The sequence below is a fragment of the Curcuma longa genome, chromosome 5 (assembly GCF_044706935.1).
Source record: "Curcuma longa cultivar G26 ecotype Majalengka, Jawa Barat chromosome 5, ITB_CL_G26_1.1, whole genome shotgun sequence".
Classification (NCBI taxonomy): Eukaryota; Viridiplantae; Streptophyta; class Magnoliopsida; order Zingiberales; family Zingiberaceae; genus Curcuma; species Curcuma longa.
Genome location: NC_133865.1, coordinates 10,244,974 through 10,271,279, shown reverse-complemented (window position 1 = coordinate 10,271,279; position 26,306 = coordinate 10,244,974). Strand labels below are relative to the sequence as shown.

At 35.0% G+C, this 26,306-nt stretch overlaps 3 protein-coding genes across 4 annotated transcripts; all 3 read left to right on the top strand.

The window, feature by feature from the left end:
• The first annotated feature begins 797 nt into the window (after nucleotides 1-797).
• On the top strand, nucleotides 798-9,787 carry LOC141829853 (uncharacterized). Its single transcript, XM_074717340.1, has 14 exons — nucleotides 798-917; nucleotides 1,194-1,245; nucleotides 2,877-2,995; nucleotides 3,076-3,295; nucleotides 3,370-3,488; nucleotides 3,550-4,219; nucleotides 4,981-5,006; nucleotides 6,108-6,305; nucleotides 6,582-6,633; nucleotides 7,413-7,493; nucleotides 8,408-8,526; nucleotides 8,610-8,829; nucleotides 8,904-9,022; nucleotides 9,084-9,787. Exons 1-14 carry the CDS (start codon nucleotides 798-800, stop codon nucleotides 9,759-9,761), a joined length of 2,793 nt encoding a protein of 930 aa, XP_074573441.1. The 3' UTR covers nucleotides 9,762-9,787.
• A 1,456-nt stretch (nucleotides 9,788-11,243) lies between these two features.
• On the top strand, nucleotides 11,244-16,737 carry LOC141829545 (histone acetyltransferase MCC1-like). Of its 2 annotated transcripts, none has more exons than XM_074717046.1 (6): nucleotides 11,244-11,418; nucleotides 14,392-14,572; nucleotides 14,729-14,873; nucleotides 14,963-15,062; nucleotides 15,150-15,378; nucleotides 16,279-16,737. In XM_074717046.1, the coding sequence occupies exons 2-6, from the start codon at nucleotides 14,466-14,468 to the stop codon at nucleotides 16,403-16,405; spliced, it is 708 nt and encodes a 235-aa protein (XP_074573147.1). In that variant the 5' UTR covers nucleotides 11,244-11,418; nucleotides 14,392-14,465; the 3' UTR covers nucleotides 16,406-16,737. The 2 variants fall into 2 exon arrangements, with proteins under 2 accessions (XP_074573147.1, XP_074573148.1); XM_074717047.1 differs by lacking the exon at nucleotides 11,244-11,418 and adding an exon at nucleotides 13,467-13,575.
• Nucleotides 16,738-19,354: 2,617 nt separating this feature from the next.
• On the top strand, nucleotides 19,355-22,501 carry LOC141830100 (uncharacterized). Its single transcript, XM_074717587.1, has 8 exons — nucleotides 19,355-19,698; nucleotides 20,171-20,204; nucleotides 20,325-20,531; nucleotides 21,365-21,454; nucleotides 21,809-21,874; nucleotides 21,968-22,059; nucleotides 22,153-22,200; nucleotides 22,384-22,501. Exons 1-8 carry the CDS (start codon nucleotides 19,355-19,357, stop codon nucleotides 22,499-22,501), a joined length of 999 nt encoding a protein of 332 aa, XP_074573688.1.
• Nucleotides 22,502-26,306: the final 3,805 nt, after the last annotated feature.

Genomic DNA, 26,306 nt, shown 5'->3' with positions numbered 1-26,306 from the left:
TGCTCTGTTTGGATGGAGTGAAAGAAGATTTATTAACGGAAGGGAAAGGAAGAGAAGAAGAAGTATTTATATTTTCCTTGTTTGGGAGGAAAGAAAAGTTCATTAATATAACATATATTACTTTATTTGAAAGGAAAGGAAAGGAAATGAAGATTAAATATATAAAAATATAAAAATATTTTTATTTTTTAAAATAAATTTATATGTGAAAAAAATATATATAGCTCATAAGATTAACAAAAATTAATATTTATAACTTAAATAAATAATTTTTTTTAAAATAATAAATAAATATATAAAAATATATAAAATATAAAATTTATACACTTTGGTATGATAAAAGATAAATCAATATTTTTATATATATTTTTATAAAAATTTATTGATATAAAAATTTATGACATCGAGAAGTACGAGTGATGAGATTCTATGACAACTGCGTTATGTGACAAAAAAACAACGGTGTAAAAATCTAATAGATAAGTTATTTTAATAATTAATATTTTAATATAAGAATAAAATTGGAATAAATATGTTTTAATATTTCTTTCCCCAATTGTAACTTCTCATACAATGAAAAATAGACGTAAAAATGCGTTGTGATCGCGGATTCTATCGAAAAAAACAGACGTAAGGGATAAAATTGTTCAAATATCACAAGCAATTCTTTTCTTTGGAGTGTCTCCGTCTCTTTAATTCGATTTCTCTCCTCTATTTAGTTCCATTGGCTTCCTCATCGGAGGAGCAAGCGACGGGAAGAGAGGGAGAAAGAGAGAGAGAGAGAGAGAGAGCTGCGGATGGGTCGAGACTTCGTCTACGTCATACTTGGCGGCGGCGTCGCTGCTGGCTACGCCGCCCTCGAGTTCGTGCGCAGGGGCGTCGGCCGCAGCGAACTCTGCATCATCTCCGAAGATCCAGTAAGTCTTCGATCCCCTTTTCTGCTCGGAAATGCCTTGCTGTCCGGATTCTTGTCGCTTCTATAGTCGTTCTTTCTCCGCTTTGCTTTTGTGATTTCCGCACCAGCATTCATCGAATTTATCGAAAATTCGACATGGGAATCTGCTTCTTGCCTATGCCTAAAAATTTGAAATTTTGTCTTAATAAATTGAGAATTAGAAGTTCCTCGCTTTTACGGGCAATCAGCATTCAAGTTGGAGAGCTAATAATTAAAAAATTGATGAATTGTTGCACAGGTTGCTCCTTACGAAAGGCCTGCATTGAGCAAAGGATACTTACTTCCAGAAGGTATGTGTTAATTTTCCATCGTACGTAATTTTTGGATCGGGGTTTTACAGTTAGAAATGCAGTTCGTGGAGCTAGTAATTGGCAATTTTACAGTAAGTTTTGACCATTTTCAGCTAAATGATAAGCATGATAGTTCATCTCATTCTTACATGCTCAATCAACTACAAGATTTAGTATTATTCAAATGCTTTCAAAATGCTGTTTCTTACTGAATAACCAGTCAGAAGTCACATATCTATCTCATTTAATGAACAGGCCCAATCATGTCAAATCCTCTTAATGATTCTTGCTCACATATTATCTTGTGTAAATGTAATGTCCATCTTGCACACAAATTTGTTTGAACACATTTAAGCACATATACTTGTAAATTGACTATGGCAGTATTTTTTTTTTCACTTTTTCATCATATATAAAGCATTAATAATGAAACAGATATACATCATAAATATTTTGATAAATTCTTATCCATAAACATGAAACACTGTCATCAAAATAGTTATAGAGGCTTTTGCACATCAGCCTGAATAATTTTGTTATGAACAAATCATTTATAATTTTCTATTTACCTTTGAGTTATATGCTAAAGCAATATATACACACGTGATTAGGATTATATAATTTTTCTTGCAGCCCCTGCACGCCTGCCTACATTTTATACTTGTTTAGGTGCTAATGATGAGCAATTGTCACCAGCATGGTATCAAGAGCATGGTAAAATACTCTTCTCTAATTTTACCCTTTTAGCAGTCATATAGGATTTACCTTCAGTAAAGTAGTCAAGCTTTTGCAAGTTGTGAAAGTATGCCTCCCTGCCATTTCCTTTCTACAAAGCTGACAACTTGCAGTTGTATGGTGGAAAACACTATTATGGAACAATTTAATTTTGTTGTCATAATACCTCACTACTTTGAATGTATCTCCCTGGGATCTAGATCAAAGGGACATCCATTACTTAATCCAAATGTGCTATTTTTCTTAATTATAAATGATTTTAGAAATTTCTGTCCCTGTTCTGGAATGAATTAGTTGACTTTTCTATTGCATTAAGTTATTTTAAGAAATTCATGCTGAATTGGTGTTAGTCCCATCTAGTGTCATTTCTATAAGGTTACAGAATCTAAATAAATAATAATAATTGACTTATAATTATCCAGAATTAGTGTTTCTTTTCAGCACCTCTCATGTACTTCGAAAGGTGTTATATATTGCAGTCATATAGTTGGTAATTGGGAGTTTTAATTATCCAAATTTTGATTGTAGAAAGAACATTATACTTAGGAAGTGTGAATTATGCATGCTTTTGCTTCCTGTTCTTCTTAGATTAGTATGCCTCTACTCGGATGAAGTGGATTATAAAGTTTCATATTTAACTGTGACTTGTATTCTAGAATTGGGGATGACCTTCATACAAGGGTCATATCTGCATCTGGAAAAATTACTAGTCTGTTGAAATTTTATCTACTCGTTGAATCAGTCAAACATAGTCATGTAAGTTAACCTTATTCTGCAAATAGATCAAATAGCTCATCATAGAAGATGTCATTCTGAAGTTGTTTTTCTTTCGTAACAATGATTACAATCTCCTCTTAATTTGTTAATTCCACTGCATAGTTTCATGTTTTGATTAGGCATTGATCTTGTTCTTGGCACTCGAGTAAAGTCTGCTAATGTGAAGCTGAAGCAATTGATCACGACAAATGGTGAAATTATCACTTACAAGATCCTTATAATTGCAACAGGCGCTCGGGTATCGAAGTCTATGTCTAGTATTTGAAACACTTCTTTTACTTCCATCATATTGTGCTCAAGCATGACTGCTATCTGCAGGCTCTGAAGCTTGAAAATTTTGGAATAACTGAATCAGATGCTGAAAACGTTTGCTACTTGCGGAATTTGACTGATGCCAATAGGCTTGTTGGCCTAATGCGAAACTACAGAGGAGGGAATGCTGTCGTTATCGGCGGCGGTTACATAGGCATGGAATGTGCTGCAGCTCTAGCTACCAATCGAATGGCCGTAGCCATGGTTTTCCCAGATGCATATTGCAGTGAGTATTGCCACAATATATAATGAGATTCAGATAAGCTTCAGTGATTGATTGTGCCTACAATATTTTGTCAGTGAGCCGTCTTTTTACACCAAAGATTGCAGACTTTTATGAGAATTACTATAAGTCGAAAGGAGTTGCATTCATCAAAAGGAATGCCCTGGCATCATTTGACTATGATTCGAAGGGAAAGGTAACACTGACTGTTCTTTTGTCATATTTGTATTTGCTGATCTTATTGCAGAGTCTTGTAGGTGAAAGCAGTGATCCTTAAAGATGGTGCCCGTCTTCCAGCTGACATAGTTGTGGTGGGCATTGGCATTCGTCCGAATACTGATCTCTTTGAAGATCAACTGCAGCTCGAGAAAGGAGGAATCAAGGTCAATGGCCGAATGCAGAGTAGCGACCCCTCTGTTTATGCCGTCGGCGACGTTGCTGCTTTTCCTGTCAAACTATTCGGCAATGAGATTCGCCGCCTCGAGCATGTCGACGCCGCTCGAAAGACTGCAAAACATGCTGTTGCCGCCATCATGACATACAATGCAGGTGACCTCGACTATCTACCCTTCATTTACTCTAGAGTTTTCGCATTGTCTTGGCAGTTCTACGGAGACAATGTTGGACGAGTCGTCCATTATGGAGATTTTGCGAGTGGGAAGTTTGGTGCTTACTGGATCGACAAGGGTGTTGTTGTCGGAGCTTTCCTTGAGGGCGGGAACAGAGATGACCATGAGGCGATAGCGAAGGTTGTTCGGTCTAAAGCAGCCATGAATGATGTTGCAGAGCTCCAAAGGGCAGGGCTTGAGTTCGCATGGCGTGAGAGCCAGCTTGTCGTGAAGAAGTACTTGCCATATGCTGCCACAGCTGGTGTTGGTGTTGCTTTAGCTCTTTCCATTGCTTATTTTGCTTCTTGGTACGGGAGGAGTTCTTAAGGAAGGGAAGAAGGGGATGATCAAGGATGAATGTGAAAATTAAATGGATTGTAATACAACATTAATAAGTTCACTATTGATACAACATGTAGGGGTGATAAAATCCCCATGATTTATCTCTTTACAAATGACTTAGACTGATTGTGTGGAGGCATTCGGAGTCGCCTTATAACCTTTTGCCACATTATTAATAAAATCTAACTTCAATGTTTTATTAATAATATAATATTATCCTCTAATTGCTAACTTCAATGATAAAATAGCATATGCAATCTGTCCTCTCCTATGTGGGTCGAGTGTTTTTGGCATTCGATTCTTCCTATTCTTATGGGCATCATTGATCACATTTATAGCATCTGTAGGTCTTTTATATGGACGTCAAAACACTCACTTATGGGTGGATATGTACAGATATAAATATGAGGGTGGATTGAGTTTTCATGATCTACGAATTTGAAATCTTACCCTTCTAACTAAGGTGCTCTAGTGGATATAGGTCAAGGAGGATGCCCTATGGATCAAGTGGGGCGCAACACACCTATTTGAGGAGAGTGGATGTCTGCCTTTGGGAGGCGGTGCACTCGAATTCCTCATTGATTAAATGATTACTACATATTTGAGATCTCATTTTATCGGTCGCTGGTGTGAAAGTCTTACATCCAACCCCGTCATGTAGTTACAATTAAGATGTTGACATAGAGACATCTTTTGACTAAAAGATAAGTTCACTCCAACGATGATTGATCCTGCCAGGCAATAGAGCAATGGCTACTCCTATGGTTTTGAGAACGAATGAACTTCCCTAGCTCATTAAGACTTTATCTCGTATTACCAAAAAAAAAAAAAAAGAGAAACCCCAGTTTTGATATGAAGGCTTCTAGTTTTTTTATGAAATATAAGCAAGAATAAAGAAATTTGCCATAAAACTGGTTAACCTCTTCCAGCGTTGAGAATTTTCAATCAAGATATTCAAATCTGTCATTTATACTTCTAAATATTCTGAACAACTAGCAGATTTTCCCATTATACTTATGTTAACGGAAGATCCTAGCATTATACTGGTTATGACATTCTCTGACAAGTAATTACTCAAGAAAAATATGACTCGACACCCAATCCATGAGAGCATCATATGGAACTTGGAACATCTATCTAATGCTCTGTTTGGATGGAGTGAAAGAAGATTTATTTACGGAAGGGAAGGGATGGAAAGAGAAGAGAAGTATTTATATTTTCCTTGTTTGGGAGGAAAGAAAAGTTTATTAACATAACATATATTACTTTATTTGAAAGGAAAGGAAAGGAAATGAAGATTAAATATATAAAAATATAAAAATATTTTTATTTTTTAAAATAAATTTATATGTGAAAAAAATATATATAGCTCATAAGATTAACAAAAATTAATATTTATAACTTAAATAAATAAAAAATTTTAAAAATAATAAATAAATATATAAAAATATATAAAATATAAAATTTATACACTTTGGTATGATAAAAGATAAATCAATATTTTTATATATATTTTTATAAAAATTTATTGATATAAAAATTTATGACATCGAGAAGTACGAGTGATGAGATTCTATGACAACTGCGTTATGTGACAAAAAAACAACGGTGTAAAAATCTAATAGATAAGTTATTTTAATAATTAATATTTTAATATAAGAATAAAATTGGAATAAATATGTTTTAATATTTCTTTCCCCAATTGTAACTTCTCATACAATGAAAAATAGACGTAAAAATGCGTTGTGATCGCGGATTCTATCGAAAAAAACAGACGTAAGGGATAAAATTGTTCAAATATCACAAGCAATTCTTTTCTTTGGAGTGTCTCCGTCTCTTTAATTCGATTTCTCTCCTCTATTTAGTTCCATTGGCTTCCTCATCGGAGGAGCAAGCGACGGGAAGAGAGGGAGAAAGAGAGAGAGAGAGAGAGAGAGCTGCGGATGGGTCGAGACTTCGTCTACGTCATACTTGGCGGCGGCGTCGCTGCTGGCTACGCCGCCCTCGAGTTCGTGCGCAGGGGCGTCGGCCGCAGCGAACTCTGCATCATCTCCGAAGATCCAGTAAGTCTTCGATCCCCTTTTCTGCTCGGAAATGCCTTGCTGTCCGGATTCTTGTCGCTTCTATAGTCGTTCTTTCTCCGCTTTGCTTTTGTGATTTCCGCACCAGCATTCATCGAATTTATCGAAAATTCGACATGGGAATCTGCTTCTTGCCTATGCCTAAAAATTTGAAATTTTGTCTTAATAAATTGAGAATTAGAAGTTCCTCGCTTTTACGGGCAATCAGCATTCAAGTTGGAGAGCTAATAATTAAAAAATTGATGAATTGTTGCACAGGTTGCTCCTTACGAAAGGCCTGCATTGAGCAAAGGATACTTACTTCCAGAAGGTATGTGTTAATTTTCCATCGTACGTAATTTTTGGATCGGGGTTTTACAGTTAGAAATGCAGTTTGTGGAGCTAGTAATTGGCAAATTTACAGTAAGTTTTGACCATTTTCAGCTAAATGATAAGCATGATAGTTCATCTCATTCATACTTGCTCAATCAACTACAAGATTGGGTACGAATCTAAGTGGGGCAAATGACAACATACATCTTTGTTCTTGCATCTTCTTGTGCGCAAGCTTAAAATGCTAGTAACTCACTTCAGATGGCATCATATATCTCTGATAGTCCCATTATTTGCCTTTCCAATTTGCTGTTTCTTACTGAATAACCAGTCAGAATTTAGAAGAAGAATACACCAGTCATCTATCTCATTTAATGAACAGGCCCAATCATGTCAAATCCTCTTGATGATTCTTGCTCACATATTATCTTGTGTAACTGATTTGTAATGTCCATAAACGCTTCAATGCACACAAATGTACTCTTGTTTGAACACATTTAAGCACATATACTTGTAAATTGACTATGGCAGTATTTTTTTTTCACTTTTTCATCATATATAAAGCATTAATAATGAAACAGATATACATCATAAATATTTTGATAAATTCTTATCCATAAACATGAAACACTGTCATCAAAATAGTTATAGAGGCTTTTGCACATCAGCCTGAATAATTTTGCTATGAACAAATCATTTATAATTTTCTATTTACCTTTGAGTTATATGCTAAAGCAATATACACACGTGATTAGGATTATATAATTTTTCTTGCAGCCCCTGCACGCCTGCCTACATTTTATACTTGTTTAGGTGCTAATGATGAGCAATTGTTACCAGCATGGTATAACGAGCATGGTAAAATACTCTTCTCTAATTTTACCCTTTTAGCAGTCATATAGGATTTACCTTCAGTATAGTCAAGCTTTTGCAAGTTGTGAAAGTATGCCTCCCTGCCATTTCCTTTCTACAAAGCTGACAACTTGCAGTTGTATGGTGGAAAACACTATTATGGAACAATTTAATTTTGTTGTCATAATACCTCACTACTTTGAATGTATCTCCCTGGGATCTAGATCAAAGGGACATCCATTACTTAATCCAAATGTGCTATTTTTCTTAATTATAAATGATTTTAGAAATTTCTGTCCCTGTTCTGGAATGAATTAGTTGACTTTTCTATTGCATTAAGTTATTTTAAGAAATTCATGCTGAATTGGTGTTAGTCCCATCTAGTGTCATTTCTATAAGGTTACAAAAAATAAATAAATAATAATAATTGACTTATAATTATCCAGAATTAGTGTTTCTTTTCAGCACCTCTCATGTACTTCGAAAGGTGTTATATATTGCAGTCATATAGTTGGTAATTGGGAGTTTTAATTATCCAAATTTTGATTGTAGAAAGAACATTATACTTAGGAAGTGTGAATTATGCATGCTTTTGCTTCCTGTTCTTCTTAGATTAGTATGCCTCTACTCGGATGAAGTGGATTATAAAGTTTCATATTTAACTGTGACTTGTATTCTAGAATTGGGGATGACCTTCATACTAGGGTCATATCTGCATCTGGAAAAATTACTAGTCTGTTGAAATTTTATCTACTCGTTGAATCAGTCAAACATAGTCATGTAAGTTAACCTTATTCTGCAAATAGATCGAATAGCTCATCATAGAAGATGTCATTCTGAAGTTGTTTTTCTTTCGTAACAATGATTACAATCTCCTCTTAATTTGTTAATTCCACTGCATAGTTTCATGTTTTGATTAGGCATTGATCTTGTTCTTGGCACTCGAGTAAAGTCTGCTAATGTGAAGCTGAAGCAATTGATCACGACAAATGGTGAAATTATCACTTACAAGATCCTTATAATTGCAACAGGCGCTCGGGTATCGAAGTCTATGTCTAGTATTTGAAATCCCACTTCTTTTACTTCCATCATATTGTGCTCAAGCATGACTGCTATCTGCAGGCTCTAAAGCTTGAAAATTTTGGAATAACTGAATCAGATGCTGAAAACGTTTGCTACTTGCGGAATTTGAATGATGCCAATAGGCTTGTTGGTCTGATGCAAAACTACAGAGGAGGGAATGCTGTCGTTATCGGCGGCGGTTACATAGGCATGGAATGTGCTGCAGCTCTAGCTACCAATCGAATGGCAGTAGCCATGGTTTTCCCAGATGCATATTGCAGTGAGTATTGCCACAATATATAATGAGATTCAGATAAGCTTCAGTGATTGATCGTGCCTACAATATTTTGTCAGTGAGCCGACTTTTTACACCAAAGATTGCAGACTTTTATGAGAGTTACTATAAGTCGAAAGGAGTTGCATTCATCAAAAGGAATGCCCTGGCATCATTTGACTATGATTCGAAGGGAAAGGTAACACTGACTGTTCTTTTGTCATATTTGTATTTGCTGATCTTATTGCAGAGTCTTGTAGGTGAAAGCAGTGATCCTTAAAGATGGTGCCCGTCTTCCAGCTGACATAGTTGTGGTGGGCATCGGCATTCGTCCGAATACTGATCTCTTTGAAAATCAACTTCAGCTCGAGAAAGGAGGAATCAAGGTCGATGGCCGAATGCAGAGTAGCGACCCCTCTGTTTATGCCGTCGGCGACGTTGCTGCTTTTCCTGTCAAACTATTCGGCAATGAGATTCGCCGCCTCGAGCATGTCGACGCCGCTCGAAAGACTGCAAAACATGCTGTTGCCGCCATCATGACATACAATGTAGGTGACCTCGACTATCTACCCTTCATTTACTCTAGAGTTTTCGCATTGTCTTGGCAGTTCTACGGAGACAATGTTGGACGAGTCGTCCATTATGGAGATTTTGCGAGTGGGAAGTTTGGTGCTTACTGGATCGACAAGGGTGTTGTTGTCGGAGCTTTCCTTGAGGGCGGGAACAGAGATGACCATGAGGCGATAGCGAAGGTTGTTCGGTCTAAAGCAGCCATGAATGATGTTGCAGAGCTCCAAAGGGCAGGGCTTGAGTTCGCATGGCGTGAGAGCGGGCTTGTCGTGAAGAAGTACTTGCCATATGCTGCCACAGCTGGTGTTGGTGTTGCTTTAGCTCTTTCGATTGCTTATGCTGCTTATCGGTATGGGAGGAGTTCTTAAGGAAGGGAAGAAGGGGATGATCAAGGATGAATATGAAAATTAAATGGACTGTAATACAAAATTAGTAAGTTCACTATTTCAGCATAAGATGGAATTTGTCACTCTAGCGGTCTCATACGGTCAGTCTTACAACTATCTATGAGGAAGCAAATCCTGTAGTTAGTCATTACAAGAGGGGCATTACTTCGATTTCGTTGAAATTCGACATTTATCTATTTTAGCAAATTTGTCCTATACTAACCAATTCAATCATAACTCGAGGATTAATAAATTCACTATTAATATAACATGTAGGGGTGATAAAATCCCCCGTGATTATCTTTTTACAGATGATTATGAGACTGATTGTGTGGAGGCATTCGGAGTCGCCATATAACCTTTTGTCACATTATTAATAAAATCTAACTTCAATATTTTATTAATAATATAACATTATCCTCTAATTGCTAACTTCAATGATAAAATAGCATATGCAATCTGTCCTATGGGTCAAGTGTTTTTGGCATTCGATTCTTTCTATCTTTATGGGCATTATTGATCACATTTATAGCATCTGTAGGTCTTTTATATGGATACCAAAACACTCACTTATGGGTGGATATGTATAGACCTAAATATGAGGGTGGATTGAGTTTTTGTGATCTACGAATTTGTGCTCTAGCGGATATAGGTCAAGGAGGATGCCCTATGGATCAAGTGGGACACAACACACCTATTTGAGGAGAGTGGATGTCTGCCTTTGGAAGGCGGTGTACTCGAATTCCTCATTGATTAAATGATTACTGCATATTTGAGATCTCATCTTATCGGTCGCTGGTGTGAAAGTCTTGCATCCAACCCAGTCATGTAGTTACAATTAAGATGTTGACATAGAGACATCTTTTGACTAAAAGATAAACAAGACTATCTGGAAAACAAATGAGGGAGATACAAGAGCATCTATTTTTTTTAGATGTTCACCTCTCGTGGATTTGTGGAGGAGGATCAGCGATTAACTTCACATGCGATGAGAAATATTTACATATTAGCGAACACTTTTGGGTCTATGGGCAGTACTATAGAAGTAGATGACTACTAACAAAGGTTAGACATTTTACTGTATTTTCTTTGATTCATTTTGTATAGAGAACACGTAATAGCAATTTCTTTGATGAAAGCTAATTGGATTGTTAGAGAATTTATAAGAATGTACAAATTCATATAAATAAAATATTAGAAATATATTCAAATATGATATTTTATGAATCGTTTTTCATTCTCATTATTATTTATATATTTTTCTCTCATAAAAAAAAATAAAATAGAAAGTGTTAATAATTTACAGATGAAATGGTGAGCATGTAAATTTTGAAAGGTATTTTGTTTATTTTACAATTATGATTGAAAATTTGGCAATTAAGATAAATCAAGGGCTAAAATGAAATTTCCCAATTTGACCACTGCGTTTCTCATGGCCTCCCCGTCCCTCCGACAGAAGTCATTCCTTGACCTTTCTCCATTCCATTCCCTCGTACTTTCTACGCTGGTGGATTCCCTTCCCGGCCATCCTCGATCCTTCGCCCTCGGCTCGTCGACCTCCACGGCGACTGCGGATCGCGAATAAGGGTTGCCAAGGCAAAATAATTCTCGATGGGGGATGTCATCGCCGGTATTTAAGGTGATCCAGTCATGTTTCTTCTTCTTGTTCTTTCATATACATGCAAAAATTCTTCTTTTTGTTCCCCAGCCGTCTCGTTGTTTTTATTTGCATTTTTATGGAATTTTTGGGGGTTACTTTTGGCTCGGATTTATTAGAGCTGGTGTGTTTTGTTAGTTTGATTTCTCAGTTTTATGGCTTCAACCGCTGCGAATGTTACAGGGTTTCCACAAAAGTCGTAGATCTCTCCTCTTTGGTGTTTACGCTTTATCTTTGGTTGATATTGTTTTTATTATCACTGGACTAACAAATGAAATAAATTGGTATCAATGAGACTTGTGCCCCCGTTAAAGGTTTTTGCAATCAGTCAAGGAGAACAGATTACCATCAAAAAACTTTTCTTTGGTTGAGTGTTTTTTTTTAAGTTTTAATTAATTAATTTGTGTGTGTCTTAGTTCTAGTGATGAGAATTTTTCTCTCCTCTTAATATACTAATTTGCGCCCCAAAGTAGGCAATTTTTTATTAGCTTAAAGAGTTGATTAGTTGGTTACTTCTCTTTCCAAGAGGTGTAAGAAATTATTCTTCCCTTCATCTTCTAATTTGTTTTCTGATCCTCATGATTATCCTCTCTCTGTAGCTGTAATGATGTTCAAAAGGCTTTGTCCACTTAAAGAATTGAAGTTCACAATCCTAGCTAGTAGTGACAACTCTACTCAAGCCATATGTACTCGTTGGCTATAGCTCTTTTATTTTTTGTCCTTAAAATGCTGTAGAGTTCATTTAAGTGACTATCATCCTTGATATGGCAGCTTAACATTAGATCAAGTAGTTTGCTAGTAAGGTAAAATTCAGTAATAATGCAGTACAAAGCTAGTTACATATCCTTCTCGAATAGGTTTCCTGCGTAAGTTCTCATTATTTCCTCTTGTAAGTTGTGGGATTTCGTTACCATGTAGTAGCAGCATTATAGTAATGTCGATACCATAATCTGGATGAATTTGGGCCATAAAGATTATGGAAATTTCACTAAGGTTTGAGATTGGAAATGAAGAAATCGTCTACAAATCACACTGAGGAAGCTTTTAGGAACAAGGTTTTATGTTGCTTTTCCACACCCACATTCTTGTATTAAATGTTGCCAATTATAAATCATATTATCTGAACATCTAGCAAGTCTTCTGCTAATCAATTCATGTATACTTGGAATAGAATAGCTGTTGTATGCTGGCATTCTACATTACCACCTAACATGCAAAAGACATGCATTACTGCATCACAATATTCAAAACAATCCAATCATAAACAAAGAAATGTTTGTGTTTCCAACTAAAGATTAGAGAATCACACTAACATGCAATCTGTGCTTCATTGGTTGTTTGTTTTAGTCAGTGCCCAATGTTTTGAACTCTTAATGTCGTAGACCCTAGAAACTCCATAGAAATGGTAAGGAGGAAAGATGAACCATAATTGCAATCTGTTCATGTCGGTTGATATGTAGGCATAGGTAACCTCATATTTGACATAAGCAAGCAATATGGCTAACTAGACAGTCACAACAACTACCAATACTGAGTTTTTGGGCATGTAGACCACAAAAGCCAATCCTACCACATACTTAGTTTTTGGATTGAGCAGCACCTTATATTGCTCAAGGTATTATTGCATAATAACCATGTCTTATCCCATAGAAAAGCTTCTACAGATCAATGAGGCACTTTTAGGCTGTTCGTATTGGCTGTATTTCTAGTCATGTATTTATCAATTGCGTTAATATACTGGATCAACAGAACAACCCATGCACCACCAATACCTACTCATGTTGATTGAAAAAATTGGATGTGGATAAAGCAAAGACAGCAATCTGATTTGTTATGAACAAAAATTGGTACCAGATCAAATTGATGTTATGGAGGTAGGCCAAATAAGGAACATGACCGCTACATCCTCCTCCTCATCATCACGACCATCATCAAATGTTAATGACTGCTACATATGCCAGACAGGTAGTCTGAATCTGAACTACACTTTGTTTTGGTTGACACTTACAGCAGGAAGGATAGTGGTGGGATGAAGTTGCCAGTGCAGAAGATATCTTACATGAAAGGAAGAGGGCATTTTGTTGACTGCCAATCTGAAAAATGATGAAGCAGTTTGAACTGCTGGAGTGCTAAAAACGGGTAACAAATGGTCATAGGCTGTCAGTGGTCCGCTGGTACTCTTTTGTTGCAAGAATGCTCTTGGAATCACTTAGCGTTTGGTGGTTCTATTGATGATGGCACTAGTCATCTGGGAGAATGTAGGCAATGACTGTAATTGGCATCAAAAGCCTCTTGGCAGAAGACAATCTCACAACTCTGGAAAAGGATGGAGTTGTTGGAGATTTGAGTGGGTTAATTGTCATTGTAGAATCTCATTAAAACAAAGCGTGTATTAATGACAAAAAAATCATCAAAATTTAATAATTTGTCGATAAAAGTTTTGATGACAATACTTTTATTAAAGTTGTTGGCCTAAGTGTCATGGTTAAAACTATTAATATTAATAATAGGAAGCTAGTTGATCCATCTTTAAATGTGATATTATGTATTTCTTTTGTTATTAATTGGAAATTTATATCATCACTAAGTAATACAACGGTGATAATTTTTTTTTTTAAATGTCCCATGGCTTTGTAACCAAAAATAATTTTTTGTGACAAATATTTAACATTACTTGTGTTAGAAACCTGTCATTTAATACTGGCTGATCAGTCGCTGAAGTTAATTGACAAAATAATAATAATAAAGATTATGAATCTATACCATGTTGCTGGTGTTTTCTCATTTCTGCTCCAAATGATACATCGATTAAACTATACCGATTGTATTTTGCATTCAGAAACTTATCTATCTTGACTCTGTTGTCTATTTACAATGGATCCTCCAGCATCCACTGTGATCCCTGTCTCTTTTCTGTTGTTCCAATGATTTGATGATTTCCTTCTTTTTTTTCAGGATCAGTATGGCCTCGTGACTTGGATACAGATGACAGAGAATCTTATTCAGGTGTTTCAAAGACAGCTCTTCTGATGTTAGAACCAAGAAGTACTCACCGACCAACCATTAGATATAGGCCTATATTACCTTCTGATCTTGAAGCTCTTGAGCAGATACATGTTTCTTTATTTCCTATTAGGTATTTGTACAATATATTTGTATTTGATGTAGCTCTGTTGGTTTGATATTCCTATTTTCATTATTTGATGTGCCAGATAACTCCTGAAGAAATTATTAACATAAAGTTTCCTTTCTAATTCATGAATATCTGGACAAATTTTCTCAATGTTTGCAGGTATGAGAGAGAGTTCTTCCTCAATGTTGTACATGGCAATGGAATAGTATCTTGGGCTGCGGTTGATGTCAGCCAGTCTGATAGCCATGATGGCGAACTTATCGGCTTTGTCACTACACGCCTAATCTTGGCAAAAGAAAGCGAGGTGTTTACACTTCAATATGCATTACTGTTCCTTTAAGGCTTAACAAATGATTCTCACAGATGTCTTCTACTACTATGTTGCTACTGTAGCTTGCAGATTTGATTCAGTGTAATGCTTCAAGGAAAGAAACAACACTTGTCTATATCTTGACGCTTGGTGTGGTAGAGCGCTATAGAAATCAGGGCATAGGTCCATACTTTCTGTGTCCACTGATTTTTTTTTTTTTTTTTTTACTGCATGATTTTTTTTCTGCTAATTCATTTTGTCATGTTACAGGAACATTTCTCATACGAGAGGTAATTAAATATGCTTCAAACATCAGTAGTTGCAGGGCAATATATTTGCATGTCATTTCCTACAACTTGCCAGCAATAAGTTTTTATGAAAAGATGTCATTCAAGCGCATGAGACTGTTGGAAAAGTTTTATTTCATCAACGACCAACATTATGATTCATATTTATTCGTATACTATGTGAATGGAAGCCACTGTCCCTACACTCCCTTGTGAGTATCTTTTCCATTTTAAAATCTTTTTCTCTGTATTTACAATTGCACATGCTTTGATTTATGTGCAGAAAATTACCTATTGTGCCTTTTCTGATTTTCTAGAATGTCTACATGCTCGCCTAAGTTTCAATTTCTATGAGTTTTTTTTTATTTTCTTTAAATAATAATATATAGTCATTCTGTATAGGCTCATGTGGTTTCTCTGAATTGAATCCACAACTCCATTGTGAAATAAAATTAAATAAAAAAATATCAATTAGCAAAAGACTAAAGATGTTATACAAGGACATTTGACAAATATTACTTGAGTCCATGCTATGTCAACTGGACACTGCAAATAGTTATTCTAGTTGGAAGCTCAATGATCTCGCGTCTACGAGAGCAATTAGTAGATGTTTTAGGTTGCTAAGGCCACATCGACATTGATACGTCAACTTGAGATAATAACCTTAAAAACCATTATTTTCAATTTATTAGTCATACAGAGTATGAAATTGTTGTTTCTTTATAGAAGGATAAATACCGACCTGCCAAATGAAGATCTTTTCAATTTTTCCAGGCTGATTAAGCTATCTTAGTTCCTAATTATGAGACTACTTCTCTGTTTGCTGATATTTTTCATCACTCAAACCCAAGATTTATTTACTTATTTCTACTAATCACTTTAAGATCAGATCTAATATTTTGTTAGATAATATAGAAAACATAAATCGCCTCTGTATAGGTATCCTGGTTCTGATCTCTACTCAGTTATAATACAACCTGCTGACTGTTGATTAGATCAAAGTTAAATCTCATCTGGTTCCATGATTAACATTACTTGCACCATCCTTCATGTTTCTTTTGTATCACCATCCTTCATGTTTGTTCGATGATGGGTGCCATCTTTTCATTCAGGAACATCGCGGCAAGGGTAACCACTTCCTTTAGGGGTCTTATCAGGATGTTGGCATCCAAACTATGGAGAAACGAAGAGAGCCATATGCCAAGCTCGACCAATTCTTTAAAGCTCGACCAAGTCTAAAGAAACAAACACTCTTCTTGTTATTCAAAACAAGAGGATCCTTGGCACGGATAATTCTGCGTGAAGAATTCAAAACAAGTGGATTTCAGTGTGTATATATAATCGAGGTTGATGATCCTCGACGCGAAGAATCCTGCTGCGTTTGCGCATAGAACTAAGGTTGATGCGATCGATCATCTTAATGTTGTAAAATCATTCTTTTTTATGTTTTCATAGAACAGCGGTAATCACATATCGCCGATTTGTTAACTTATATACGGAAAACAATCTTACCTCATTGAAGTAATACTCAATTTTTTGTAGATTTGGTTTGTGAAATGGAACTTGTTCGATTGTGCCGTTATCATTTCATCAAAGTGTTTGCTTGTTTTGTTCTTGTAGATGATTATATGGCTCTATTTATGATGTACATGGAAGCATGCTTCATTTCGTTGAAGGTGGATTTTGAACTGAGAACTTTGACCTTAACTTTTAAAAGTCTTTACCAACTTGTGAGGGCATGCTCATGGAGATGATTGTGTACTAAAAGATTTTATTTATGCTGCCCTTTGTTTTTATAGCAAAGTTACTCTAACTAAGGGTGAGCAAAATTTTGATTAAATCGAAATAATAGATCAAATTTTTAAGTTTGAGTTTGATTCAGTTGCTTTTAGGGTATAGTTGAGTTGATTACGACGAAGCAGATTTGTTGAAATAGGCAAGGATCAAATTTTAGACGAAATTGAGACAATGCTCTCCTCTGTCGTTGAGTAACTATAACTTCTTGATTTACCTTTTAACAGATGATCGTGGAACCGACTATCTGAGATCGTTGGAGTAGACGGAATTTGATCTTTTGCTGCAGAATTTGATTCAGTTGTCATTCATTTCCCCAACCACGGGACAGCACAACAGCATCTCCACGCAATCTATTGCCAATGACTGCACAAAGCGACTAGATTTGGACTCTCTCTTTAACTAAACTAATTCCGAATCTTGAAAATTAGCTTTAGATTTGGATTGGATTGAAGGAGAAGGAAGGAAAAGATTCGAAAGCAACTCGAGCATGCAAAAGATTCCAAATACGATTCTCAAAGAGATTAGCTTTAGATTTGGTCGGCCTCGGCCGTCTTTCTCAATTTAAAGTTTATTTATGGGCAAAAAAAAAATTATTTGAATTGTTAAAAAGTTAAAAGACGTCCTATTATGTATTTTTTAGTGTCAAAATATTTTAATTTCAATGCTCTCAGAGCAATTCAACTAAGTTTTTTTTTTAATTTATGAATTTAATCAAAATTATTTAAAATTAGTCAAAATTATTATAAAACTATTGTCGATTATTTAAAATGATTTTGATCCGGATTAAATAATATTGATCAAATTAATAAAGAATTTTAGTGATTGTTATAATAACATTCCAAGTAGATAGTAAACTCACGATGAGTAGTCAATACTGTAGTTGCTATAAAGTATATTTAACTTATTCAAAAATACTCACATAATATCAATTATGATTTCGTAACTACTACAATACAAATTCAATCATATTCACATATCTTTCACGTTATAATAACTATGAAACATAGTTGTTATAACTATTGTAACAATTATGAAATCGTAATTATTACAATATAGATTCGATCTATTTATTTAACATTCACGTTGTAACAGTTATGAAATCATAACTATTATAACATGTGTAATAACTATAACACATTCGATCATGGGAGATAATAATTGAAACAGTATAAGAGAACGTAATTGTGTTGTCTCCCGTAGCTCTGGGAGTATGCAAACTGATACTGATCGTCGAGGCTAATGTTTAACACTATCTTAAACGATATTGCTCCGCTACAGTGCTAACGGATAGCAGTAATTCGTTCCCAAGATACAACGACGAACGTTTCGGAATAGTAACACTCCAAATTCCGAGACCGATGAACTTTCTCGTAGACTTTTTGGACATTGTCATCAGCCATCGGATCTGGATCTAATGATCCATTCGATCTGACGCTTCAGATCAAGTCTCATCCCTAAGCGGTCAGATCGTGACTCTTCGCGATCCAACGCTCCAGATCGCATCACAAGCGATCCATCACATCTCTTTGATCAACGGTTGTCATCCGTTTGCCCAATCAACAGTCCAGTCATCTCTTCTTGCCCGCGTGGATGCCACATAGGCATTGCCACGTCAAATACGAGTCTGACACGTCACCCGAGTGCCACATAGGCACTGCAAAGCGCCCATTGCGCACGTGCGTACGTGCGTGCATGGCGAGTTCACAGGTGTGAGCACCTGCTCGCCCCTGAGAACAGAGCACCTGGTCTTTTTGTGCAAACTCCATTAATACAACATCATTAATAAAGAAAGAAAACACATCAAAAATTTTCGATGTGGGACTATTCTCCCTGTATTTCCTTATATATAACATTAATTAATAATTAATGTTTATTCGAAATCTTTTTGAAACAATTAATTTCTCATTCACCCTTAATCGGTTTTGAGCAAATTAATTCTAAATCTATCTTACGCTTATCGTAGATTTCAATTTTGAACATCAATTACGACTTTCATCAATTGATGACATTCTGATTTTTTTACAAAACTGTATTGTCCATTAAAGCCCCAATATCCAACAAATTGTGCATGGATTACTGATAAAATAGGAAATCTTTTTGATAAAAAAATCAAAATGCTATGTTTATTTTTATTTTTGCCCTTGATTCTATTTGTTCTTACGCTTAGTTTTGGCTTCCCAAGTTTCCCTCCAAATGGGAGAAGCATCTCATTAAGCCACTTTTTCCCACTGCACTTTATCTTTCCTATTTACCTTCAGCTTTATTCCTTCCTTGCAAACCTCCATGAACAAACGCACAGTCCACGGCCGATCGACTTCCTTCCTCGCTTGAAAGTTGAGCATCTTCAAAGCTCAACTCGAGCGGCAGGGAGAAAAGAAAGCTTGAAAGTTGATGCATTTCTCAGCAGGGCCTTCATCGAGTTCTTGGCACCCGGTTGTGACTGCTGACTCCACCGAGGCGTACTACTGGTTGAACTGGAGAGCTCTGCTATGTGCGGTGTGGGTGCTGTCTTCCATGATCGTAGCTTCCATTTTGGTGTGGAAATTTGAAGGCTGCAGGAGCACAGCGAGCCACTGCAGTGCCTTGTACAAGGATGAGCTGTGGTGGCCTTGTGTGTCAGAGATACACCCCGTTTGGTTGCTGGTCTTCCGGCTTGTCGCCTTCGTCGCGCTGCTCGGGTTCCTTGTCATCAATGTTCTTGTGGATGGAGGTGGAATCTTTTACTACTACACGCAGTAAGCCATTGTTTCAGGTGTTGAGCTTCTCTTATCATGCACGTTGAGTGTCTGTCTTTATTCCTCTGTGTCAATTGACTGTCTGTTGGTGATTCATGTTGCTAGAAAAGTTTTCGCAGTTTCCAAATCTTGATCTATTGATAAAGTAGCATCTTCTAATGCTTTCTTCCTTTCAATTCCATCGAAGTCAATAACAATGGATGTGATGGTATTATACTCTTAATCTAAGACATGTAGTGTTATACTCTTATGCCTATGTTTTAGATACCATTGATGATTTCGAAAGAACTAGTTATGTTTAGGACTTTTATGTTGAGCCTATAAATACATGTAATTTCTTTAAAAAATACAATGTGATACAATTTTTTTTTTTTCTAAATTCTATAGGATGGAATTGTATTGGAAGAAAAATGATATGCTTCCTTTTGTTTCTTTTTCACTCATTTTAAGTGTCATTGTTCATTTTTCTCAGGTGGACGTTTATGCTGGTTACCATTTATTTCTTGGTATGTCCTTAAACTTTGAATGTCGCACCATTTCCCTAATGTTTTCCTTTTGTTTACGATGTTTTACACAACCATAGATACTTTCTCTAAAGTTCTCACATATAGAGCTTTATCTTTTAGATTGGAACATTGATGTCTGCCTATGGGTGCAAACATCTCGACAAATTTAGTGAGGATCAAGTTATAGTTACAACTCTGAATGTGGAGCATAGAACATATATAGCTTCTGTAAACGGTCGAAAGAAGAGGCAATCTAACATACTCGAGGAGCGGTTAGTAAAGGAAACTGCTGGCTATTGGGGGATTTTGTTTCAAATAATCTTTCAGGTAATTGCATTTTATCTATATGACCAATCAGTCAAATCTATCTCCTTTCAGTGCAATCTTCCTTACAAAGTATATGTGAGTTTGGTTTGTTCAACCTCCATCGAACAAGCGAAGAACTTGAGTAAACTGAGTAGTGAATGAGGTCCATGAAAAATTAATTTCATGGTTCTTATGGGCATGCCTCATAACATTAAGCCGATGACTTTCCTAAAAATAAATTAGCTCATAAGTTTGCCTTTGGGTTAAAATGGATCCCGGATGAAATTAGGAATGGAATGATAAGTGGAATAGTTGCTTTCATTTCACAGGATTTTAATGTTTTCTAGGTGATAAAGTGAATACATAAACATTAATTTTGAGAAGTAATCTACAAATTATTTTTTGTCAAAGGTGGATAGTCTAGTTTTGGATGCTGGAATAGATGCAACCACTCGAATGAATCTTTCCAAATGTCGGAGTGGAATCAATTCCTAAATGGAAATCTCATTCTGAGTTTGATTGCATTGTACCGGCCACACCATAGCTGGAACTGGTGCATGCAATGTTTTTGTTCAACCATAAAATTCTGAAGTGATCCATCTTAACATAGCCCTGAGAATTTTCAGACAACGCTCACGACAATCATACATGACTAATTGATCCTCTTCTAAGAACTAGAAAAGGGCATGTCAAGCCCAAAAGAGGAAGAAATACCCTTTAGATTTTAATTTTACCCGGTTCTTTAGTTAACTCACTGACAATGTCATTATCCTTTCAGGTGAACTATAAATCGTGCTCGTTCCTATACTTTTTTTGCCTTGCAGGTGAACTAATTTGCCTCTTATCTTTGCCAGACAAGTGCAGGTGCAGTGATGCTTACCGATTGCGTCTTTTGGTTCATCATATTCCCATTTCTGGCCATCAAAGATTATAATATGAATTTTGTAAGTTGGCTCACTTCAACAACTAAACACTCAGAAATAAAAGCCTCATCCTGGTGATACTCTTTAAGAAGTAATATGCAGGGTAGCTCATTAAGTACTCAAACGAAACTGTTATTCACAATGCATTCCAACCGAACATTACGTTTAGTAATTAAACCAGTCATTATGTATTCTTTCTCAGATCTTCATTTTTGTTTTTGCATCAACAATTCTGAAATACTAGGGAAGGTTTTCAGAGGATCACCTTGTTAAGATCATTGAACGAGACGTTATTTGATTAGTTATCGGGCAGAATGTTCTTCACTCGAAACACAAAAACAGATTCTAGTCCTTGAATTTTATTTGTAATGGCAGGTATTGGTTGGCATGCATTCGATCAATGTAGTTTTCCTTCTCGGTGAAACTGCACTGAATAGCTTGGTAAATTGTTCTTTTTTCTTTGTGGTTTAGTGAGACGGACTTATCGTAATACATGTTGGTTCGATGATTAACACTTTCACATACCTTATATAGAGTTTTCCCTGGTTCCGGATCGCATACTTCCTACTCTGGACAGCAGTTTATGTCCTATTTCAATGGGTGATCCATGCTTGCACCAATATCTGGTAGAATCTCTTCTAATCCTCTTCGAACTTTTTCGCTAAATGAACACTTTTCAGCAAAAATTTTATCTTTGGATATGCATTTTCTTCTTGCAGGTGGCCCTACCCCTTTCTCGATTTGTCATCCAATTATGCACCAATATGGTAAGCTGTTTCATTCAGATAAAAGACTGTAAGAGTATTGTCAGCCCATACTACTTCCATTCGCATAATCTTCGACTAGTTCTTGATTCATGCACAATAGAGTTAGGAAATCAGTTGCATTTCATCAGCAATCATGAGCTAAAGCCACACGATTAAGATGACGAATCTTCGGTGCAACTGCAGGTATCTTTTGGTGGCACTGATGCACATACCTTGCTATGCTGCATTTGGATTGATCATAAAGATGAAGCATTTTCTACTCTCCAGATGGTTTCCTGAATCCTATTCTTCTAGCAAGTAGCTACTGCTTTTAAACTCACTGATAGCCTTAGCTACGAATGGCTCGACTAAAGAAACTGGCAGATGAAGAACTATGAGAAATGGCATGCACTTTCAGGCTCAAGAAAATAGCTGAAATTGAATTTCATTTTTTATATATTTTGTGATTTTTTTTCTTTTAATATTGTAAGTTTAGATTTTAATGACACTCAAAAGTGTTCATATTGTTGATTCTTTTGTTACCATAAAAGTTGCCAAATGGGGATCCACTTTGTGCATTTTATTGGTTTTAATTTTTATTTTAATAAAAAGGAGGGGTGGAATGATAATAATAATAATAATAAGGAGGGGTGGCATGATGATGATGATTATACCACCAGTCAATTTGGATTACGGCGGCCAATCTGTCCTTTGATTGGTTTCCCATTTGGAAGAAAATTTAGACGAGTTGAGTTGAAATTTTATCAATTCATTTTAAGATGATGATTTATATCGGGATTGATCCGTGCTTAGACCCGTGATCCTGGCATGGAGTTGACTTTTATCAATCTATAGATGAGTTGAGAAAGTATTAATTTATTTTAAATTTTAAAATTAAAATAAAAAATTTAATGAATTAATAGGTTTGATCTGTCTAAATTACAATTTAAACTTAAAATTTTTAACTTAATTAATTTAAATTATAATCAATTTTAAATTTAAAATTTTTAATAATTTTTATTTTTTGACAGGTCTGTGGATTGACTCGTTTAACCTACAATCCATCTTAGATTGGGTTGTGTTGGAGATTTTTTAATCCGTCACGTTAGTGGATCGGTCTGTTTTGTCTCGTCATATGATGAATTTTTAATGGGTTGATCGTGAGTTATCGGTTTGACCGCTTTAATGATGTCATAATAATAAAAAGGAGGGGCGAAATGAAGGTAATTGATATTTTAAAAAGTCTCATTCACCCGGATACTTTTTAATTTTTAATTTTTAAATTTCTCATTTTTGTGCCGGTGGATTCTGGAACGAACACATCCTCACCCTCGTACGCTCGCACGTGTCAGGACTCAGGAGGAATCCAGCAGGCTCGTCGAAGCGTCCGGAGGTGTGGATCCGACACGTGGGTCACATGGTTCTGCAGCCGTTGATTCCTCTGCGGAACGTACGAGAATCCAATCCAGTCCACTCAATTAATTATTCCGGAAATTCAATGTGTCGCCCGTGCAGACTTTCGTAACCACTTCATTATCCTATAACATAAATATTTTTATACTTTAATAATTATTTATTAATATGGCAAAAAAAAATTTAAATTCCGATAGATATTTTTATATAAAAAACATCAAATCGAATGGTACTCTAATTAATTATTTATAAAGACCTGAAATGTCGGCATCAATCCAGACCATGGGAGTAGAAAGCGGCCACGTGTCTGTCAAACTGCGATCGCATGCCACTTTTTTAAATTTCTTAAATATTTTTTTTTTTTGCTTTAGTTAAAAGCAATTGAATGGATCACCGACTACTCTCGGTAAGGCCAGCTACGGAACCTACACGTGTCCAGGGTTAGGTGACCGGCCTTGCGTGGCAGTTGCACCCCGTGGTCGGCTTTGGGCCCCACTCTCCCGTGCGTTTTCTACTTTTACTCGTTTAAATTAATTGGTTTAAATATTTCGTCCTTAGCCTCTTTGACTAATAAAGTTAGAAGGGGTATAGCTTTGATAAAGTTAAAAGAGGATTTTGAATCTATTAATCTGTTACTAATAACAAATAGTCGTTGAAAAAAATTTACTAATAAATTTAAAGAAATTTAATTTTATATATCTAATATCATATAGAAAGATAGTAACTATTAAATAAATGAGATATTTTATTTTTATACAACCAAAATATGAAATTACAAGAGAATTTGATTTAATTTTATTTTTTGGCAAAACTTAAGAAGACGTTTTTTTCCAAATGGACAAAATCTTCAAAAAAAAAAAAACATCCCATTTTAATTTTTTTTTTATGATGTCTCACTCTCATATAAAATGACACAACCATCCTCTAGTATTATTTCTATTATTATCTCACTTGTATATCTCTTATTTAAATCCTGAATCGATTGGCATATTATAGCAGCTTCGATTTCGTAGCTGCTACAATTACATTAGTTACAATAGCTATGAAATTGTAACTGATACAATATAAAAAATAACCATAAATAGTAAGATGATTACAATTTTCAAAGTCTTTAGAAAACCTTTAAATGATATTTTTTGAGCTTAAGACTAGGCCATTGTGGGTTACATCCAATAATAAATATAAATATCTAAACAAGTTTCAATTTAATATATTGTGCGTCTCGTGATTCAATGCGAAATGAAAATTATGACTTCTCAAAGTTTATTTAACATTCATAGTTATATCAGTTACAAAATAATAGCTACTATAACTATATATCAACTACAAAATCGTAGTTGCTACAATTATATGACAACTCAATTATAATATCTATGAAACAGTAGCTACTACACAGTTATAATAATTACTATTTTGTAACTACTATAACACACGTTCGATTAATTTAGGATTTGAATAAAAAATAGAGAGGAGAGATAACAATGAGAATAGTATAATACATAATAAGATATAATTGGATAATTATACATAAAGATGGCGTATCCTTATGATAAAAAAAGTAAAGTGTAACACCCTTATCACAATGGGATAATTCGACAATTCAATAAAAAAAAAAGACAACCTTTCGATTTTTTTTTTTACATTTATAAATATAGCATAGTCACGCTCAACAGCTATATATCAACCATATAGATAGAGAAAGTGGACAACTAATTAAGAAGGAAAGCAATATTGGCAATCATAATTATATAGAGAGAAAAGAATCAAATTAAGAAGGAAAGAGATGGTTAGTAAACAATTAAGTCATTTGCATTGTTTTCCCTCTCTTTTTATCACAAACTAATCAATCTTGTGTCTTTGCTCGTATATCATCAGGAGCAGAGTTAGGATCTTAGTATAGGTAATAATATAATATAAAGGAGCAATCTGATGGAATTAAAAAAATTTAATTCTCAGTTATTTCTTTTTTTTTAAAAAAAATCTATTAATTTGATTAATTCAGTTCAATTTCGATTTTAAAATTTCTTATTTAGTTAAATCGAATAGATCAAATCTCAATAGAGATAAATATTCTAAAGATCGATCTCTAAATATACATAAGTTGTGCTCTGAATTTATCTAATAAATGAACCAAAAAGAAATATCATTTACCTTCAAAATTACTTGAACAAAATTGATACATTTTAATTATTAAAAAAAATCATCAAAACCTTAACACATGAGCTAGAACATGAACGATTCATGCCTTTGATGATCTACAAATACAAAGAAATACATCCAAAGAGTCACCATTAATAATCAAGCTACTTTTTTAAACTTTTTTTACAAAAAAACTTCCTTAATTATTTATATCATTAAAAGAGCATCTCATTCTATTCCATTAATTAATAACGTTGGTCTAAATTTACATATTTCAAATACTAAATTATGAATACTTGTAAGTCCTATTAATTATTATTATTATTATTAAGTATTAATTATTTACTTGATTTGCCACTCCCAATTTCTTGGTTTTTTTTCACGAATCTTAATTTATTTGGAAAATAAACGTTGATTCTTTATATTTTTGTAGTTTAAAATGGTAACAAATATTTCCAATTTCATACAAATATAGTAATTTTATGAAATGATTACTGTCTCTTTCGTAACCAGCTCCTCGATCCGCTTCTATAAGTAGGCCATGTGTCTCCCTCTGCCCAGGCTCACCATCAATC

What these genes read in the sequence shown, in the direction of transcription:
- LOC141829853 (XM_074717340.1), top strand. Translation starts at nt 798, where the DNA reads ATGGGTCGAGACTTCGTCTACGTCATACTTGGCGGCGGCGTCGCTGCT. An exon ending in TTTCCCAGATGCATATTGCA is followed by an intron (nt 3,296 to 3,369) that starts GTGAGTATTGCC and finishes ATATTTTGTCAG; the next exon opens with TGAGCCGTCTTTTTACACCA. An exon ending in AGCATGGTATAACGAGCATG is followed by an intron (nt 7,494 to 8,407) that starts GTAAAATACTCT and finishes TGTTTTGATTAG; the next exon opens with GCATTGATCTTGTTCTTGGC.
- LOC141829545 (XM_074717046.1), top strand. Translation starts at nt 14,466, where the DNA reads ATGTTAGAACCAAGAAGTACTCACCGACCAACCATTAGATATAGGCCT. An exon ending in GTTTCTTTATTTCCTATTAG is followed by an intron (nt 14,573 to 14,728) that starts GTATTTGTACAA and finishes CAATGTTTGCAG; the next exon opens with GTATGAGAGAGAGTTCTTCC. An exon ending in CTATAGAAATCAGGGCATAG is followed by an intron (nt 15,063 to 15,149) that starts GTCCATACTTTC and finishes GTCATGTTACAG; the next exon opens with GAACATTTCTCATACGAGAG.
- LOC141830100 (XM_074717587.1), top strand. Translation starts at nt 19,355, where the DNA reads ATGCATTTCTCAGCAGGGCCTTCATCGAGTTCTTGGCACCCGGTTGTG. An exon ending in AAACTGCACTGAATAGCTTG is followed by an intron (nt 21,875 to 21,967) that starts GTAAATTGTTCT and finishes TACCTTATATAG; the next exon opens with AGTTTTCCCTGGTTCCGGAT. An exon ending in CATGCTTGCACCAATATCTG is followed by an intron (nt 22,060 to 22,152) that starts GTAGAATCTCTT and finishes TTCTTCTTGCAG; the next exon opens with GTGGCCCTACCCCTTTCTCG.